The sequence below is a fragment of the Hordeum vulgare genome, chromosome 4H (genome assembly GCF_904849725.1).
Source record: "Hordeum vulgare subsp. vulgare chromosome 4H, MorexV3_pseudomolecules_assembly, whole genome shotgun sequence".
In the NCBI taxonomy this organism is placed as follows: domain Eukaryota; kingdom Viridiplantae; phylum Streptophyta; class Magnoliopsida; order Poales; family Poaceae; genus Hordeum; species Hordeum vulgare.
The window spans coordinates 78,596,271-78,614,074 of NC_058521.1; the positions used below are offsets into that span (position 1 = coordinate 78,596,271).

The window sequence follows — 17,804 nt, forward strand, 5'->3', positions numbered from 1 at the left end:
TATGGATTGTACCTAGAATTGCAAATTCAAATCAGTAAATTCGCAAAAGAATATATAGAAAACAATCGGAATGATTATAGTACTTGTATTGCTTCATCACTCTACACAACATGTGGCTCTTAGTTTTTCAAGTCCAAAGATCAAACAGACTGCTAGTGAACAAGTAGAGAACCTTGTTTGTACTAACTAACAGTTGAATGAGAGCTTGCCCGTCACCCGTCTCAGAGTCAGATAGGCCTGAATTGTAGTGCAAACTAAAGCTTTACATATTAGACGCCCCTAGTAATCCAGCCAATGAACCCGACTCTCAATGGCTAGTAAGAAATACTTCCTCCATCCCAAAATTAGCGACTCAAAAATGACTCGGTTTTGTACTAACTTTAATACAAAATAAAGTCATTTTTAAGTCACTTATTTTGGGACGGAGGGAGTATGATACAGCAATTAAATACGTTGAACGAGCATTCGAGTAGTCACCTGTGTAGCACATTCTGCTTATGCAGATTGATCAAACCAAATTAAAATCTATATTATTTCTAGTGATCAAGGGCATATCATGACGGGATCTCTGAAAATCTGAGCATACAAAAAGAAAGAAAGAGGATGATGTGAACCAAACCATGGATTAGTTATGTGTGGTTTGTCAGCCGGGCCGGCAAGGTCGATGACGAGGCTTCGGGCGATGGAGATGACCACCTTTGGGCTACTCCCTTCCCCGCCTCCAAATATGGTCACTCATGTTCCTCATCTTGGACAGCGGCAGTGCCGATAGCCTGGGTCTGGCAAATCGAGAGATCTGACGAAGGTGGTCCCACCATGCTCCTCGTCCGCCGAGGCCGACGTGAATAAGGGGGAGAGCGATATTGGGAAAAACAGATCAGGCGATGTGAATATGGGACCTTGTCAAATTGGAACTACTCGTAGTAGGCTGGGTAGAAGATGTCGTCGACGTCGGACTTGCCCTCGACGGGGACGGGCGCTTCGGCGAAGACGAGGTCGAGACGCGCCGTGACCTCAGTTGGCCACTTCCCCACCACCTGCTTCCGCATGATCTCGCCGTTGGTCCGGAAGCCGTGCTGGGACCGGAACCGCGGTCGCCTAGCTCCGACCCCGCCGGCGAGGCAACCCATCGGCATCTGGCGCCGAAACCGTCCCGCTCCGCAGCCTGCGTGCACACATCAACTAGTCTTTTTTGTTCGAGGTCGGTGCTCAGGAAGAGCCGCCGGTGCCTCTCCTTGTGGTGAATCTCATGACGTCGGGTTACATGGGATGGGAGAGGAAACGAGAGAGAGGAAGGTCGCGTGCGTGGGCTTCTAAGATTTTTTTTGCCTTCGTGAGGAAGATAAGGAAAGAAAATTATCCAAGGAAGGTGTTATCTGAGGTGAACGATTAGAATGACCAATTCTTGCGACAGTAGATATTCTTACGTGGACACCTCCAGCATCGGCCCAACGTTCTCGCCCCAAAAACTTCTCATGATCCATTGCGGCGTCAAGCCATCGTTCCTTCAACTGTTCAAGAAAATACAGCATCTCCCTGCTCTCGATCGTGTACACGACATCGAGCATGGTCTTGCCATGTGCGAGCACCTCTCCAAAGCGAGTTGGCATGGTGGAAGAAGAGAAGGGAAGAAGAGAGGAGAAGAACAGAGAGCGAGAGCGAGAGAGAAGAAGAAACAGAGAAATGGCGACTCTGCTTCGGTTCGTGCTTTTCATCGCCCGAAACGACGCGGGATGCAAACCGTTTGGGCCTTTAGTCCCCGGTTGAGCCACCAACCGGGACTAAAGAGGTATACCAACGGTTGCCACCACTACGGCAGGCCACGTGTTAGGCCTTTAGTCCTGGGTTGAGCCACCAACCGGTACTAAAGGGGGATACGAACGGTTACCACCACCACTGCCCACCGCATAGCCGTTTAGTCTCGGTTTGGGACACGAACCGGGACTAAAGGCTCCTTACGGGCCGGGACTAAAGCCTCGAGGGAGGCATTGAGAATATGGGCGACGTGGCCGGGCCTTTAGTCCCGGCCCAGAGGCAGGCCGGGACTAAAGGGTCCCGGCCAAAGGCCCGTTTTCCACTAGTGTTCGCCTCTTGAAAAGTGTAATTTCATCTCCGAACCTATTTTCTGCAAACCGCGTCAGACGGGACAGACCGCATTTTTCGCATCCCGAGTTCAGAACGGAAGGCGAAGGTATGGGGATCAGTTGGGCTCGGGCACTAGAACGCCGCTCTCAGAAAAAGACACTTACTTCGCTACTGTGGGTTTGTAGAGCGTGACAATTTGCATGCATTTTATCTTTGGGATATTTGCATTTGTGCCCCTAGTTGGGTCACGCTCGACTGATTTGCCCCTATTTTTTCAATAATTACGGTTTTGCCCAGCTCACTCCACTCGCCTTGTGTTTCTGTCCTTCCGGCACGGTTCCTTCCAGTTATCAGTCGCCACGTGGCGAAACGTGACTGGACCGAACCGTGCCGGAAGGGCAAAAACACAAGGCTAGTGAAGTGAGCTAGGCAAAACCGCAATTATTGAAAAAATAGGGGCAAATCAGTCGAGTGTGACCCAACTAGGGACACAAATGCAGTTATCCATTTATCTTTAGGTCTAGCAAGCCATTAGTAAGGTTCAACATCGAATGTGCAAAACATTATGTTTATTGTTGTTGCCGAGTGATATGTCATAAGGTATTTTGTTTGCTGATTTATTCTACATATTTACTTGTGTATGTTGTTGTACCAAGCCAATTTGTATATGTGAACCTCTCGTTTTATTGAGAATATTTGAGATATCATCAAGTAATGGGTAAGATATGATTATGACTATGCAAATTTAATGTGTTCCATGTGGCCATATTTTACAATAAATAAAAGCATTCAACTATTAAAATTGGCATTATGGTCGTTGATTAATTGAATGATCCCGAATCGAGAGGCAGCCTATCCCCCTCTGTTAATTATTGAAATATCAATTCCATGAATCTTTCATGATCTCATGCGTGGGGCCAACTGGCGACCGATCTTGCTGGCCCTACAGAACAGATAGATCAACATCTCCTATAAATAAGTTACCACCCAAATACTCTGGTAGCTCACTCACACCACCCGGGTAATTAATACTCCCTTCGTTCCTAAATATAAATTTTTTAAGAGATTTCATTAAACTACTACATACAAAGCAAAATAAGTTAATCTATACTTTAAAATATGTCTATATACATTCGTATATAGTTTTCTAATGAAATCTTAAAAAAAATTATATTTAGATATGGAGGGAGTATAAAGCATACTGCACGTAGGTACGGCGAGGCAAAGGTCAACAATGCTCCCGTACGCGACGGGGGCCGAGGCGGAGGAGGCGCTGGGGCGCACCTTGACGTATGCAGAGGCGGCGTGGCTCCGGTACTCAGCGTCGGTGCCGGACCGCTGGCTGCACCTGCACAGCGTAGCCATGACAATGGTTGTCTACACGCTCGCGCCGCTGCCCCTCGCGCTCCTTGAACTCCGCACGCCGGCCGCCGCCGCGCCATACAAGCTGCAGCCCCGAGCGCGTCACTCGCTGGCCGTCTTCCTCCGCTGCTACGTGGAGTCCGTTCGCGTCCTCCTCCTCCTTGGCCCTTGCTTGCTCGTCTCCTACACCGACACTAAGGTTTCTACTCGATCTCTACCCATCTGCACGTACATGCATGCATGCATGTACGGTGCTCATCCTCTCGAATGCTATTCATCACTCAACAATTATTTTCTCTAAAAATCAGTCATATACTGCCTAGATCAGTAGTCAAGATTGGTGCACCATCATGCACCGTAGCTCGACTGACCGGCGATGGTTTAGCTGTGTCGTTGATGCATGGACTTAATTAAAAATGAACTTGCAAGTATCAGCTCCCGCTCAGACATGTTTTTACACCAACGAATCTCTGAGACATAGTGTCATATTGCTAATGGATCATGGAAATGACTCCACGTCTACACGTACCAAGTTGGCACAAATGCATCGAACATTCACTACTTATTAACTAGCTATAGTACTACTATGTCGTATTTCCTCCCTTTCCGTTTATTTGACTCAATTCAAAAATCTCATCAACGAAGGTAGATGATGAGTGGTGAAATATTTTAATAATTATAAAAATATATTTAATTAATGTGCTTGTTTTAAAAATATACTAATTGCAATGTATGGATTTGTGACTAGTAAATGACGGATAACTTTTACTCCTTGATACTCCTTGCATGCAGCTATTTAACCCACCTCAAAATCTGATAAACATATAGCTATTTAAGGCAGCTATTTTGAGTAAGAGGGTGCTTGGATCCAAGGACTAAAACTAATCTGATTAAAAATAGTTTCTTTAAGAGGCTAAAGTTTCAAGCATCCCTAACTAAAGAGGGGCAAAAACTAGTCTTGATGCTAAATTTTTTTAGTCAGGGGTACCCCTACTAAAATATGAATTAGTCACCTCTCTCCTCATTTAACTCCTCTCCTTTAACACATGCGAGTTCTGGATTGGAGGGTTTGAAGGATAATAAATGTTCATTAACTTGACTTTAGACTCTTTAGTATTTGGATCCAAACATGGGTGAGGCTAGCAAGTTTTAGTCCCACTATTTTTAATCATGGGACTAAAATGTATCAAGCACCCTCTAAGTACTAGTACTAGTAGTAGGTTTTTCTTAGTCCTTGCATGCAGCTATTTAACGCACCTCAAAATCTGAAACTACCGGAGGCAATAAAATTTAAGGCTTATAAAACAGAGAAATATAAAAAACTGAGATAAGCCATGTAAATAGAAAGAAGTAATTATTCAGGCACATGATATTAGGTCTTTGATTTGACTAATAAAACATGCATGATATCTCACAAAAAATTATATTGTTAAAAACTTGATATGACAATGAATCTAAAAAGATTTTTTGTGTGTAAAGTATAGTGTAGGAGTATGTTTTTCTAGTCAAATTGAAAACCTACAAACCCATGCCCGACTTATAAAAGCCCAAATGGAGGGAGCAGTGTATCGGAGTTACAGATTTTTTATTCCGAGTAAAATGATGTTGCAATTAGTGTTACAACCCGAATATTCATTCAAAATTAAGTCTGTTATTTAATTAGATAATGGAGATGCCGACGGGGCTGCCACTGCCGTCGATGGGGGAGGTGGCTGCGCAGCTGGCAGTGTACTTCCTGGTGGAGGACTACATCAACTACTGGATCCACCGGTTGCTGCACACCAAGTGGTGTTACGACAAGATCCACAGCGTCCACCACGAGTTCACGGCGCCCATGGGCTACGCCGTGTGGTATGACCACTGGGCGGAGAAGCTCCTCCTCTCCGTTGCCTCCCTGGCCGGCCCAGCCATAGTGCCGTGCCATATCACCACCCTCTGGCTCTGGTTCGTGGCCCGCCTGCTTGTGGGCATCAATATACACAGCGGGTACGTCGATCATATAGCTACAAACTTCTCCTGGTGGCACGCCAGAGCAAAGAGCCGAGTAAATCATAAGTATATGAATACTGATGTTTGAACTGTAGGTTCAAGTTGCCGTTTGGCCTTGCGAAGTTTATACCATTCTATGGGGGAGCGGAGCAGCATGACTACCATCACTACGTCGGAGGGCAGAGCCAGAGCAACTTCGCTCCCGTTTTCACCTACTGTGATTATATATACGGGACGGACAAAGTATGTGTGCATTGCACAGGGCTTGTGGTTTTCTACACAAAAATCGATAATTAAAATATAGAAATAGGAATCCGTATACATAAGTTCTATTTCTTTGGCACTAAATAGTAGATTAATTGTTGTTTCAGGGGTATAGATATCATAAGGCGACCCAAGCAAAGGTAACTTCTGTCAGCCATCTTTTAAAGATGGGTCAGCGGTTCGATGATGACGACGGCTTCTAAAAACATGTGCACGTGATGTATGCTTAGTTTGCTGCATCGATCGTAGATTTTGATATATTATGCGGATGGATCGACGATGATATCAGTTTTAAATATTAAAAATGAGAGCACTTTACATTATTGACTTTGTACTTCCTCTCTATTAAAATAATTATAGTTGGAGACAAGTAGTCTAATTTTTTCAACTATAATTATTTTGGTACATAGGGAGTAGATGTGAATGATGACTTCGGGTGACTTGAGATATGTTCTTATCAGACCTTTATTGAATAATTAGTAAAAATGGTTTTATGCATCAATTAATGCAGAGACCCAGGGTTTTAACCTCCTTTTCCAAAAAATAAATAAATACTTAGTTGTATTGTGCGTCGAGGTGGAGGGAAGTAGGTCTTTGGACAAAAGTCTTGCTTTCGCTTACGTGCAACAATGACATGATGACGCCTATTCCTTTGAAGTCGTCATCGAAGAGTTCCTCCTCTTCACTAGATTGTGGTTGATCACTTCTTCGGTTGGCGTTTATCACATCCTTTATCAGGTTTTGATGGGTGGTGTATGGGAGAAACTTTACTGATCGACCAGGGTTGATGCCGGCAACTACGTCGTCCGTGAGGTCGTATTTCCTTCTTGAAGGTATCCTAGAAGAGCCAATTCATTCCTTTCTGGGTAGCGGGATGTAGTGGTTCATGATGGGGATTTCGCTTGATTGTCTCTTTTCTTAAAAATGAGAATAACCCCATGCACACAGCCATACTCAATGAGCATGCGGAAAAAGAAAAGCATAACACATGACTCATGGTTGGGTTTTCGCTTGATTTTTTAGAAGAAAGAAAACATCCGACCTCTCCATCCAGCAATGCACTAGGTTTCCGTAAAGGAGGATTACCTTCTTTGATTGTCCCTTATATCAATCAAGTAATACTTGCCCGGTTTTTGGCCTAGTTGTTCTTTAATTCTATTCTTATTTATGAAATCACATGAGCACATTTCCCTCTTCACAACTGGAATCGACGCGTATGCCGAGTGTCAGAAACACTCGGCAAAGGGCCTAAAACCCTTGGCAAAGCCTTTGCCAAGAGTTGTACTCGGCAAAGTCCATCCAGCGTACACCTCTCAGGCAAACAGAAATTTGTCGAGAGCCAAAACATGGACACTCGGGAACCACTTTGTCGAGTGCCGAACAGTACGCATCAGTAAAATAAATTAACTCATGGACGACAGCCAAGATGGTGGTTGCCACGTGGCGTCACTTTGCCGAGAGCATCCCTGAGCAAAGACAGTTAATAAGATACGAGCACGTGTAAAGCACCTGACATGTGAGTCACACAGAGTGAGCCGAGCGCCAGCTTTGCCTAGAGCCACCCTCGGCAAATGCAGCCAATAGGAAACAACCACACTCGAACTCATGGCAGGCGGGTCCCGCAGCATACGCTGAGCGCCACCTTTGTCTACCACCTGACAACATGGTCCCACAACATACGCCAAGCACTTTCTTCGCTGAGAGATATGCTCGGCGAAGCCAGCCATTAGGAAACATACACGTGGCTACCACCTGACATCCGAGTATGTAGTTTGCCTAGAGCCACTCTCGGAAATCCTTATACCTTTTGCCAAGATGTAGAAGCTCTCGATAAAGATGTCATTATCTACAGGTTGGTATGTTTCCCGAGAGGTCTCTCGGTAAAGGTTGTATCCTTCTCCAGTTCAAGAGTTTTTACTGAGAGCCCTCTCGGTACAAGTCATATTTCCGAACGTCACTCTCAAGAAAGTTTTGTCCAACAATCTTTTTTTGTTTTTTGTTTCATCCCTGCAATACAGCAACAGTACATAGTGCATCCCACATAGAACATCTCACATATAAGCAGCACCACACAAAAAAGGCAATAATTCTCAAGAACATCCCACCTAAAAACAATTGTGCATAAAAGGTGCAATAGTTGTCAAGCACACTCGACTACCACAAGTTCACAAGTCTCAAGAACACATAAGATGCAATTGTTCTCAAGCACACACAAGAAAGAGTTTCAAACACAAAATAACATGAAGTTCACGCGGTTTTGGAGATCGGAGTGAGAACATCAACATCAGAAGGTGTCACTCCGTTTGCTTCCCAAACTCCACCAACTTGAGGTGGAACTACTCGAATATTGTTCGACCCTTGTGATGTATTGCTTCCCCAACTTCACAAGTCTAAAGAACGCACAAGATTATCACAAGTCTCAAGAACACACAGGACGTCGAACCCATGTCCAAGCCACTTGATCCAGAGCCGCTCAACATTGCTGGCGAGGGGAAAGACCATGGACGCTACCTCCTTTACAACGGGGCGATCGCCACCTTCTCGCATTGCAAGCTCCACGAGATACGTGCGTCGGGCACAAGCTCAACTCTGTCCATATAGAGTCGCCCGACCACCACTTCCTGTGAGATCACGTGTCTCAAGGTTAGCATCATAACCATTCATTTATGTCCATGCCTCGAAATACACTTGCAACCTATATGACCCTAATACCATATTACATTATTTATTTGATCAGCGGGCTGCTGAAGAGGAGCAAAGGCGACAGGTTGAGGAGCAAAGGCGTCAGGCTAAGGAGGGGAAAAGAGAGAATGAGAACGTAGAAATGAACGAAAGGTTCAAGCCACTCGTGAAAAAACTAGAGGTATAACAGTCTCTAAATTTGGCATCATTCATTATATAGCGATGAAGAATGCTCACGTGACTCTACTTTTATAGGCTATTATGCAATCTCAAGGCGGTGGAAATGATGTCCCTCCTCCTCCTCCTCAAGACGGTTGTATGAAGATGTGAACTTCTATGTGATGTGCATGTGTTTTTCAAGTAATGAACTTTCATAAGTTAACCCTATGTATGAATTTGTGAACTTGTGTGTCATGTATACTAGTATGATACATTGACCTATGTCACCTAGTTTGAGTTATGCTTATGTGAACTACTTTAAATTGTGCCTATGTGTGTGATGTGTTGCTCGATGAATTTGTAGGGAGCTAGAAGCTCCCACATTGATTTGTTATGATAATATTTCCCACACTGAAGATATAGATAGAAAATGCAATCTTGTTGTTTTTAGGGATTTGATAAGAAACAGATACACAACAGAAGCAATAGGACACATTTTCGAGAGACACACTCGGAAACAGAGGCATTTACGAGTGCTACACTCGAAAAAGGGGTCGCATGAGCACTTTTACTCCTGTTGTGCCATTTCTTTCGAGGGATACTCCTGGAAAAGGGGTCACCTGTGACAGTTGTGCCACAGTTTCTGAGGGCCGCTCTCGGAAAAGGGGTCATTTGAGTACTTTTACCGACAACTGGGACCACGTGGACCATATGTCAGGTTTGAATGTTTATGTGACATTCTTTTACTCCCTCCATCACGGTTTAGAAGGCATGCTTGGAAAATCTCTGGGACCAAGGTAGTCATCGATTGGTTGTGAGATGTAGCAGGTGTAAATGCTAATGCGCCTAATCAACTGAGAAAATACTAGTACTAATATGTGAGCAGCAAATTAGGAGGGCGCATGCATGAGTAGTACTAGTACTAAGTAATAGGAGTAATTGCTTTCGTGCCTTAAACCTTGTCTATTTTGGAAACGCACGCAAGTTTAACTGTGCCTTCTAAACCGTGACGGAGGGAGTACCTACCAAACTGTGTGGGCTCTTGGTATCGGTAATAGCATCGTCAGTTGCGAACGGACATGCCACGTGACTTCTTTTTGCCGTGTGGTGCTCTCCGCATCTGCGCCGTTTGCCGTGCATTATTTGTTCGTCGTGAATCAGTATCGAAAAACTTAGCTAGTTTCCGTGAAGTGGTGGTTGTCGAGTGTGGCTCTCGACATCTATACATTTGTCGAAAGCCCATGGTTTGATGCTCGATGAAGATACAAACACCCGACATATTAAAAAAAATCATTAGTGGTTGACGAGCTTCCGTAGAAAAAACAAAGAACCTATGTAATGCAACACACGAAGCCGACGTGCATCTAGTAAACAATTCGAACAAAATTTTTATTATAGTTAAGAATTTTTTTTACAGTTAACCAGAGAGATATCCACCATAGCATCCTATATCTGTATAATTAAGAAGTTCATCTCCACTATCTATTTATCTTCGCATGCAGCTTATTCACCTCATCACATATGTCCCATCCATGTCAAGCACATGCAACCTGCCACATCAGCTTTTTTGGGGTCCAACCAATAACCTACTTTTGAGTTAACGACAACTTCCTACTTGAACTCACATGCGTGTATAGTGTAAAGTATAATTCCTCGTCCCACTTCATTAGATGATTCTGGATATATATACAAGGAGAAGAGATGCAATGAAGAGGCATCTGGGAAAGATGACAGTTACAAGGGGAGATTACCCCATAATTAACACATGTTAATTAAACTCTAACACTCCCCCTAATCTACACTTGTCCATCCAGTATCATCATCTTGATTAGAGGTTCCTCCAAAAACCCCATGGGAAAATATAAGGAGTATAATGTTTGATATGTTGCCAAATCTCCTTCAAACCCAGTGGAAAAAATAAGGAGAAAACGTCGCAACATATAATGATTATTGCATCTTCCAACTCAATATGGCAAAACCCATAGAATTAAGAGGTCAATAAATATGTCGTATATACTTTCCTAAAAACCACGACGGGGAAACTGAAAGTATGACATATAATCTCACGTTGATATTACCTCATGAAAATCCTTTATGAGAACCTGTATAGTAAACTCGTGAAGGGAAAAAGAGTATTATATGATGCATTGAACATGAATAATTCAGGAAGATACTCCCCCTGATTCTTGCCAATTTTGAAGCTGTCACATACAAATTTCAGGAGAAAATCAGTCACATGATTCGATTTGCAAGATATGCAATATAGCGATGTTGCTTATTGCATAACCTGTTTGCATCCGGGCAACATAAGAAAACATTATCGTTGAGATAATGGTTGGTGGATGTAGCCATGAGGTCTTTTTCGAAGACTCTTCATGAGATAGCTACCACACCTAGTAGGAACACTAAGCTTGTCTATGATCTTACATAACGGGGATCTGATCAATGTATCCAATGGTATTGGTGTTCAGATTTCTCTAAAACTTGAAATACCAGGACAAGATGTTTGATGCCTTTCGAGATATCGACATATATTCTTGAGTCCCAACCAATTTTGTTTGGTGGATCCAATGGCATTATAGAACGTTGAGTCCCAATATCTCATTTCCATCATCTCTCGGTCTAACTAGATCTTTCTCTACGTCTAGAGAATGAACTACCATGAGACTTACGGATGAATACGAATTGTCCACAATGAATTCCCCTAATATATTTTGGATATAGACAACATAGTAAACCATAATGTATGAATGAAGGTGCTCAAGTTGTAGTAACGAGCGGTATTTTGGTTTACCCAAATCCTTCATTTTAAACTTTGTCATTTAGATGATTACATGTGTCGTCATTGCACACACACAAACATGGATAATCATCATTGTAGGAGTAATACTTATGCATAAGGAACTCACTACGTCGGTTGTACCATATATACCGACAATAATAAGTCGTATGGTGACTTACTTATTTTTACACTATGTATGCTGCATTTTGCATTTCGATTCAAAAGTGAGATCCCCTCGGAATCAATCATATATGTGTGAATCTAGTCATCCACATGGATATGTGGTCACTACATATATCCACTGCATAGATAAATGATTTTGTACTACCAATGACATAAGTTATCGGAAAGAGATTACACCTATTAAGATAGTTGGGTATCTGTGTGAACCCTTGTGCTAGAATACTTGCTCTTTGTTTCACCACATGGTTGTTCTCAATTCTATTTCTAGAATAAAATTTGTGTAGGTATTGCTTATGAATACCTTCCCATTATCAAGCAAGATCATTTGTACCTAGATTGTACCCTTTGCTTAAGTTCAGTCCAAGTGTAGTTCACACTTTGCCATGGCCATGGTCTTTGGACCTGAATCATGTGAAAGGTTTTGCAATCTAGTTGAGAAATGTATGTTGACAATTGTAAACTTCCGATTATATGATTCTCCAGAATCTATATATCAATATATAGTTGATGGAAATATCGTTACCCATGTGACTACTCGCGATTTCCCAATGCGTTTGAGTTGGGTATTCCGATGTCCCGGTCATTGTGTGCACTATGACCTAGATTTGTGGAGGTTTCCCATCCACTCGGTATATACTACCCATTAGGTGTTTGTCAATGTGAAGTTGACTTGCATTTACTGATTCAGAGGCCTTGATATCCTTGCTTGCGAGAAGCTGAATCCTGATATACCATTGTCGTACTTCTCCCACTATTGCTTTGAAAGGGGAGTTGAGTGGTTTTAGTTGGTACCTCCACTCTTTCCGATGTATTTTTGTAGGATTGTGTGACACCTTTATAGTCAGTAAATGAATATGGCAGGTTATTTGCAATGTGTTGCAAACCTTGTGAACGCATGGTTCAGATCTTCGAGTACGTGGATTTGAGGCAGAAATGTGTTTAACATTCCACTAATTTCCTGGCATTCTTCATGGTACTTGAATTCTCCCCCTAATGCCTGGAAATATTCGTCACTGAATCAACATACTGCCCTTGGATAACTCCCCATGCGAGGGGATCGAGGTATTGACGAAAATACATTTATTCCACACATAGATCCCAACTATATGTTGAGGGTCCAATGATATATGTCTGGTGGTGCTATCGGTATGCAACCAAATTACCGCACATTGAAAGCACAATTGCTCCCTAGGGTGGTTTTGATAATTGATTACAACATATGCCTCATTGGACTAATATGTTTAGCCAAGTATATTTCAGAAAATTTCAAAAGATGCTTTGGCTAAAGGCTTATGTGGAGATGCCCCTTGATGCAAGAAAGGAATAAGATTAGCTCAAGCTTCAAGCTAGAAGACTCCTCATTTTATATTTGTGAGAAATCACTTTTGAGTCCATAGTAAAGCCAATACTATTAAAAGGGGGTGATGTATTAAAATGAAATGGTTCCTCAATTGCTCAAAGTTAGCCACAAAACACTTAGTCATTTTCCCCACATAACCATTCTGTCCAACACCACTTATTAAAAATAGGTGCCACCAACTTTCATATTTTGGCATCACCGAGTTTGATCTCAGGCAGAACCCAAGCCATTCCCACCAAATTGGTGCAACCAAAACCATGTCGGTGCTACCGAGTTTGGGCGACCAACTTTCTATTACCTCGGTGCACAAAATCGGAATTTACGAGTTTGAGTATCAGTGTCACCGAGTTGTGTCATCTGACCGTTAGGCACCTTTTCGGTGCCATCGAGTTTCGTATATCGGTTCCACCGAGATTCGAAAGTTGGTACCATTGAGTTAATGACTTCGGTGTCACCGAGTTTGCCACTTTAGGTGTAACGGTTGGATTTTGTGTGTTGCCTATATATAACCCTTCACCCACCTCTCATTCGTGGGAGAAGCACTCAGAACACACACTTCATTGCGAGATCCATCTTTTTGAGAGAGACCCACCTACGCATGTATTGACACAAAGGTATTCCATTCCAATCATTTGAAATTTGATCTCTAGCCTCCCCAAGTTGGTTTCCTCCAAATCAATCTCTCCTACCCATGCCTATTCTGTGAGAGAGTGATTTTGTGTTGAGGAGACTATCTTTAGAAGCACAAGAGCAAGGAGTTCATCGTTCTACCACATCTATTACCTTTTAGAGGGTGGTGCATCCTAGATTGGTTAGGTGTTGCTTGAGAGCCTCCTACTTCGTGTTGTAGAGTCACTGTTCAAGAATTCGTCCAATTAACCAGTTAACTTGCCAGTTAATCGCTACTCTTAGGGTGACCGAATCGAATAACACCTATTCATCGTGTTAACTTGCCATGCTGATTAATTGGCCAGTTAGACCGATTAATGAGTTGTCATACCGATTAATTAGTTTTCAGACCGATTAATCACTACTGGCCTATTAACTGGTGGGCAAACGAAACCCAAAATTTTGGCACATAATGCCTCCCACACCCTCTTTCTACTAAATACCTAGGGTTTGGCCCTCCTCGCGCTTCCTCATGCTCCTTTCATCCCCTCCTAACCTGACTGGTGGCTAGTCGTGTTCTCACCATTGCCAGTCTCCACACTACACCTGGAAGATCTAGTTGATCCGCCATTCTGGTCGCTTGCCTCGACCCCACCCCCCTTGGACAATCCCCATCCTCTCCCATGGGATGCTCCCCAATCTCTTCCTCAATGGCGTCACCTGCACGCAAGGTACTACCATCTTCCCCCCATACCTTACTGGAGAATCCAACATTCATATATTAGTAGATTATGAATTACAATTTTGTAGATGGATGGATGGAACTGTTGGTTTTGGTTGTTATCTGTAGTATATTATGTGATGTATGTTAGCAAGTATATGGATACGTTTAAATGTTTAATTTCTCAATTTGAATTTTGAGATTTTATATATTTAGATGTATAACGATTATTAATTTTACCTCTTATCTATTTTTTATATGCCTACAATAGAGTATTTTGGTATATTACATAGCTAGGTTCATGGAATTATGATATGATACATAAAATATTTAGATATAAGTTGGCAAGTTTTTGTTTAATCTACCGACTAATGGTCGACGGATTAATCCAGTTAATAGGCCGATTCACCGATTAATCGCTACTCCCAAGCCGACCGAGCAGCTACCAGTTACCAATTTCTTGAACAATGTGTAGAGTTGAACCAAGATGTTTGTAAGGGAAAGGACATCGCCTACTTCATGAAGATATGCCGTTAGTGAGGCTAGTCCTCCGTGGGCAGAAGCCGTGGTGGAATAGGCAAGACCGCTTCTTCATGGACCCCTTGTGGGTGGAGCCCGCCGTGGACTCGTGCAGTCGTTACCCTCCGTGGGTTGAAGTCTCCACTAACATGGACTCGTGCAGTCGTTACCCTCCGTGCGCCACCCATCGAAACCATGCCAAAAATCGTCGTGTCAACCTCATGCGTTTGATTTCCCTACCTTACTCGTTTACTTTACACTTGCATGTTTTATATTCCACTGCTACACTCTTAGAACTGCATGTGTAGTGTGTACTTGACTTGCCTTAACTGCCAAAACTGCCCCTCAACTAAAATTCTGAAAAGGCTAAATTTTTATCTTGTCAAGTAGTCTAATCACCCCCTCTAGACATACTTTCGATCCTACAAGTGGTATCAGAGCTTTGGTGTCCATTGAATTGGTTTCACAACCTAGGAGAGTATGGCGTCTAGTGAGGGAAATTGTCACCGTAGAGGTCCATACTTTGATGGCACTAATTTTGCTAGTTGGAAGCATAAGATGAAAATGCGTATTCTTTGTTTTAATCCTCACATATGGGCTGTTATTCGTGTTGGTGTGCAAGGTAATTTCTTCGAAGAAGGGCATGAACCGGATCGTGATGCGACAACCAATGAACTGAAGATGTTGCAACTCAATGCACAAGCCTGCGACATCATCTTCAACTGTCTATGCCTTGGAAAATTCAACAAAATGAGCCGCCTTGAGAATGCAAAAGAAATTTGGGATACTTTGATCGATATGCACGAAGGTATTGATTTTTTAAAAGAATCTAAGTTGGATGTGCTTCAAAGTCAGCTTGACAAGTTCAAGATGAAGGATGGTGAAGGTGTCGCTGAAATGTACTCTAGGCTAGCTCTCATCACCAATGAGATTGCCGGCTTAGGACGCGATGAGATGACCGACAAATTCATCATCAAGAAGATACTTAGATCTCTTGATGGAAAGTATGACACCGTGTGCACATTGATCAAAATGTTGCCAAACTACAAAGATCTCAAGCCAACTGAAGTCATTTGTAGGATTGTTGCTCATGAGATGTCACTCAAGGACAAAGATGAGTTGCACAACAAGTCGAGCGGTGCTTACAAAGCTTCATGTGATGCTCCCGCTACTTCAAAGGATAATCTTGTCACTCATGAATATATAAGACTCATGGTCAGAAAATTCAACAAGTTCTACAAGAGTAGAGGCAAAGAGAGAAGCTCAAGCTCAATACATGATGAGAAGCATTCATCCAGTCGTGATCGAAACTGATACAACTGTGGAAAGCCCGAACACTACTCCAATGAGTGCTCGGCTCCCTACAGAGTCACCTCGAATATAAGCTCAAGAGATGAGTCACCTCACCGAGAGAGAAGGAGTAGACAAGATCGTTATGAACGAAGACCCTCACGGAGAGGCAAGGAATCGAAGAATAAGAACAAATACACCAAGAGCAGCTCAAGAAGAAGACATCAAGCTCATGTTGGTGAATGGGTTTCTGTCTCTGAGTCTGACAACCAATCCGAGAGAGGCTACCACTCCAACTCCGACTATAGTCAAGATGAAGGTTTTGCTGACATTGCACTTGTTTCCTCCAACTCCTACGAGTTATTTGATTCACCAAACGAAGGGTTCGGAAACTGCTTCATGGCTAAAGGCCCAAAGGTATTACACCCCAAGTATCTTGATTTTAATAGTGATGAGGATGACTTGTTAAGAGAAGATGACTTGCTCTTTGATAAAACCAGTGATTGCACTGAAAATGAACTTGCTAATAATCATGCTAGTCAAGAGAAATCGAGTGATGACGATAAGAAATAGATTGAACGACTAACTAAATAATTAAACACTCTTAAGTTAGCTCATGAAACTACTCTAGAAGATCATAGAGAGCTTGCAAGAACTCATGAGAAGCTATGTTTGAGAAGCTCAATTTGGAGCAAGAGCATGATTCCTAAAAGCGATCAATGATGGTCTTCGAAAGAAGAGTTCTTCTTATCCAGCCAAATGATTACTCTTGTCTACTTTTGTTCCACAAGTTAAACCTAAGAACACTAGTAACAAAGGCAAGAAAGTTTCTTCATCTAGTAACAACAATGCTAAAGCTAAATCTAATGATGTTGTTGCTAGTAGCTCTCTTGATTCCACTAATGATTCTCTTAGCCAAGTTACACTTGGGCAAGAAAACAATTTATTGAAAGGGATTATAGAGAGAGGTGTCTTCAAGAGTCTTATCGTAAGTAAGCAATTTGAGGAAACTGTGCGCAAGCAAGGAGGACATCGAAAGAAATTAGGTGTTGGCAACTTCAACATCAACGGAGAAGATTGGGAAGAAGGTCCATATCCCATTCCTAAGTTTGTTCCTCAAGAGATGAAGTATTATCCTACTCCTCCCAAGGGAACAAGATCACAAAATGACCTTCTACCATAAGACCACAAGGGCAAGGGAAAGCCTCAAGAGGACATTGACTTATTTGAAGAGGAACCCCACGTCAAGGTCAAGTGGATTCCCAAGGACACTTCTAGCACTATCTCATCTAGTGCTACCACAACTCCAAGGATTCCCATCAAGTTTATGTGGATTCCCAAGAGGAAGAACTAGAAAGTTCTTGAGGGGTGACTCCGCCAATGAAATTCACTCTCATTCATGTTAGCAAGAACTATATGCAATCAACCTCAACCATATGCATTAGCTCAAGGAGTCACACATTCCCTCAAAGGTAACCAAGGAACAAGGTAATTAATGTATCTTTGGACATCATCCCATTTGTGTTTCACTCCATGTCCATAGATATTCTTGCATATGTTCCTTGTGCTTTGGGACTAACCCATGTAGGTGAGAAGAGTAAGAAACAACAAGGATTGCTCCCACCTCAAGATGATCTTCATCAACATTGAGACTCCACCAATACTTCACCTACTTGAAGTCTTGTATGACAAAACCCAAGGTTAGTTTATCCTTCTTAGGGGGGATGTCATATCAAGGGGAAGCTTTACTCTAAATCTTGAGTATAAGCATCTCCTAAGGATATGAACACATTAATGCT

The 17,804-nt window shown here is 42.6% G+C and overlaps 1 protein-coding gene across 1 annotated transcript; it reads left to right on the top strand.

Annotated features, from left to right (window-relative positions):
- The first annotated feature begins 3,319 nt into the window (after positions 1 to 3,319).
- On the top strand, positions 3,320 to 6,051 carry LOC123446160 (very-long-chain aldehyde decarbonylase GL1-10-like). Its single transcript, XM_045122840.1, has 4 exons — positions 3,320 to 3,646; positions 5,111 to 5,433; positions 5,532 to 5,679; positions 5,808 to 6,051. The coding sequence occupies exons 1-4, from the start codon at positions 3,320 to 3,322 to the stop codon at positions 5,901 to 5,903; spliced, it is 894 nt and encodes a 297-aa protein (XP_044978775.1). The 3' UTR covers positions 5,904 to 6,051.
- The last annotated feature ends 11,753 nt before the right edge of the window (positions 6,052 to 17,804 follow it).